A 2,992-nucleotide genomic window follows, 5' to 3' on the forward strand; every position below is an offset into this window, starting at 1 on the left:
AAGAGGGCAGGGGAGAGTGAGCAAGAGGCTGTGTGGGTGCTTGGCTGCTGGCCTGGGTCAATACACCACTTACATTCAGCTACAAAAAGTACGAGGGGCACAAGTCAAGAAACCTTTCACACTCCTAAGCAGAAATATCTTGTAAGTCAGTGGGAACACTCTACCTCAGATGCTAAACATATGATAATCCATTGGTTCCACTTCCAGTGCTCTGAACACTTCCCTGAAGACAGATCTGTGAGCTTTTAACATGGCTAAGCGACACTCTGCAACCAGCAACGTGCATGGATGCAAGAATACAGGTGCACCAGAACACAAGCATCTACAGTTTGGTTTAACCTAGCATCTTTCCTCCATCAAGTAATCAGTACCATATGTTTTAAGAGAAGGATTCAAAGGCACTGTAGGTTATAGATAGGCACACACTCAGAGAGAATTATGTGGAACATACTTGCCTTGACTAAAAGGAGTTATGTATCAATATTCACCAGGATCTTCTCAGTTATACTATCCATCTGCATATTCCACTGTGGCCATCAGAGGCTTTCAGTTCACTTTGTCTCAGCACAACCCACATGGCAGAGACACAATTCCTCCTTGTGTCACACACCAGAGGGGAGTAGTGGTGCACACCTCTGGCTTCCCAAGTGGGAGATCACAAAATGCAAAGAATTGCTCACAGGGAGACTGAAGGTGGGATGTAGAACATGCACGTGGCCAACTCATCTAAAAGAGCTCCAGGTAGCGGAAGTTCTGTTAATCTTGATTCTTTAAAGTAGAAGAATTTATCCTTTCAGTCTCTATGCTATTGGTAATCTTGCTTGTTTTCTCAATGAATCCCTTCTCTGTTCTTGCCCTTTATAAAGTCTTGGTGACAAGAACAAGTGTAGCTGTCCTTGATTTCACAGTTGTACAAAAAGCAGGATGAAAATTTATTGTGAATTCAGCATACATCCTTCTCCACTATACCTATCACCCCCCTCAAACTAACAGTGTACATACAAAGCACAAGTTTTACCATCTGCAGTTATAATCCACAGCACATGCAAATATTGCCAATCAGTGCCTCCAAAATTGCATCAGGGCATCCAGTCACTCTGCTTGGGCCTCCCAGATCTTGTGCTTCTTTTGACATGCATGGCAAGCACAAGGTTACTTTAGGTATGTGCGTGCCCACCGACAGGCCCATTTGAAAATAAAATGGTGGTGGGGGAATTAAAAAAAAAAAATCAGTCTATCTTAGAATTGAGCAGGCTTTAAAAGCAATCAAGTAATTTTCCAGTTTTTTCAAGAGGGATTGTTTTTTCATTTCTGTTTGAAATTCAGAGGCCTTACCCATTTAGGTAAGTTTCACCTCTACATTTTCCAAGGTAACAAGAGGTAAACATTACAATGCAAACACATTACTGCTTTCAGGGAGCAGTACATCACACAGGTAATCACATCACAGGAACAGGTAAGCCACTTCCAGCTAACCCATGACCCTAGTCTCACGAACAGAGATTTTACAAAGCCACTTGATTTCACATGTTCAATTCCCAGTTTTTACATTAAAAAAAAACCATCTTACCTCACTCAAAGGTGGACATCAATGTCCTGATTACTTGAAAAGTCTCAACTTTAAAACCCAAGAGAAAGACTCAGATGACTTAAAGAAATTTGTGTCTTCAATATGCCTCACCTGGACAGGTCTATGCTGTGGGTCTGCATATACCAGGGTAACTTCCATGACACGATCTCTCCTCAAGGGCAGTGGAAGGGTTAAGTAACAGAAGGGATCAAAGGTCACAGAAACTTTGGAGCATTTGGGACAAACAAGGGTAGATTTGAAAAGACCATGAAAAATATCCACAATGATAGAATCATTCCGCAGCCTATGATTCTCCCAGGCCTCTTTTGCCACCTCCTATAAAAAGAAAAAAAAAAATATATTAAAAGTTATTTCTTGCAAACACTTCCATAGCATGGCAAGCATAGAGATGAAAGAAAACTTGGAAAATTGATACTGAAAGGGGGGTCTACCAATGTGTCCAGCATAACACGCTGCGATTTCTTCTCAGTGAAACTAAGGCCTTGCATCAAGTCAAATGTAGTACATCTATTTTAGCTGAGTCACTTGGTCAGGTATTCCTTGGTGCACACAATGCCAGAAGCCTGAATGGAGCCCGGATAGTGACCGGGTTACATGCTGCTCTTCAGGACAGAAAGCTGCTAACAAGATAGGCTCCACTCTCCTCCCTGAGGAATGGACTGCTGCCCCCTACTTTTGAAAGACAACTGCAGCTAGAGCTTCTGAGAAAAAAGTAGAGTTTTTTCTTCTTGAAAAGTGATGGTCCATGTCTCAGAAAGAAAGTATAAAAGGAGACAAATTATAATCCCTTGAAGACTTTCACAATACAACTTATAAACTCCTTACCTAAGAGCATCTGATAACTGGCATTTGCCTATTCAATGCAATCAGAGGCTCTTCTTAGCATGAGACTTTTAGTTTATGGTACAAATAACATATAATTTCTACATCTCTAAAGTGAGGTAAGTGCCATATATACACACACACACTGCAATGCTACTGTCACTAACCAGGATGCTGAGATGGGAACAGAGTAATTAGCTCCAACAACTGCAGTGATATGTATGCAAGGCATCTCCTACATCGGGGGAAAGGAAGTACCTAAATAAAATGAAGGCATGCTGGGCATCCTTTCCATGCCACAATTATCAGCATTTCTTGGAGAGAAAAAAGATTAAATATACTACTACTTGTGGTGTCGTCACATACACTGTATTATGCAAGAAAAGACAAAAGACATGAAGTTATTGCCAGTTAAGAGGAAAAACAAAAATAATTTTGTGTCTGTCTTTTAGAGGCTCCTAAAACATTTTTCTGCCCAATATATTTACTCTGGACTCTGCATTTGCCAGTATGTGGCATCTGTTTGTACTGTGACAAGAGGTAAAAGCCTGATCAGGAGAACATCGGTTCACTTAGGGA

The 2,992-nt window shown here is 41.1% G+C and overlaps 1 protein-coding gene across 1 annotated transcript in view; it reads right to left on the reverse strand.

Annotated features, from left to right (window-relative positions):
- Nucleotides 1-2,992, reverse strand: part of LOC103925502 (ubiquitin carboxyl-terminal hydrolase 4-like) — a 48,057-nt gene that overhangs the window by 18,498 nt on the left and 26,567 nt on the right. The window contains exon 10 of the mRNA XM_009334233.1: nucleotides 1,682-1,906. Coding sequence (XP_009332508.1) covers nucleotides 1,682-1,906 — 225 coding nt within the window. The remainder of the gene's footprint in view (nucleotides 1-1,681; nucleotides 1,907-2,992) is intronic.

Source organism: Pygoscelis adeliae, unplaced genomic scaffold (genome assembly GCF_000699105.1).
Source record: "Pygoscelis adeliae isolate BGI_AS28 unplaced genomic scaffold, ASM69910v1 Scaffold411, whole genome shotgun sequence".
NCBI classification, from domain to species: Eukaryota; Metazoa; Chordata; class Aves; order Sphenisciformes; family Spheniscidae; genus Pygoscelis; species Pygoscelis adeliae.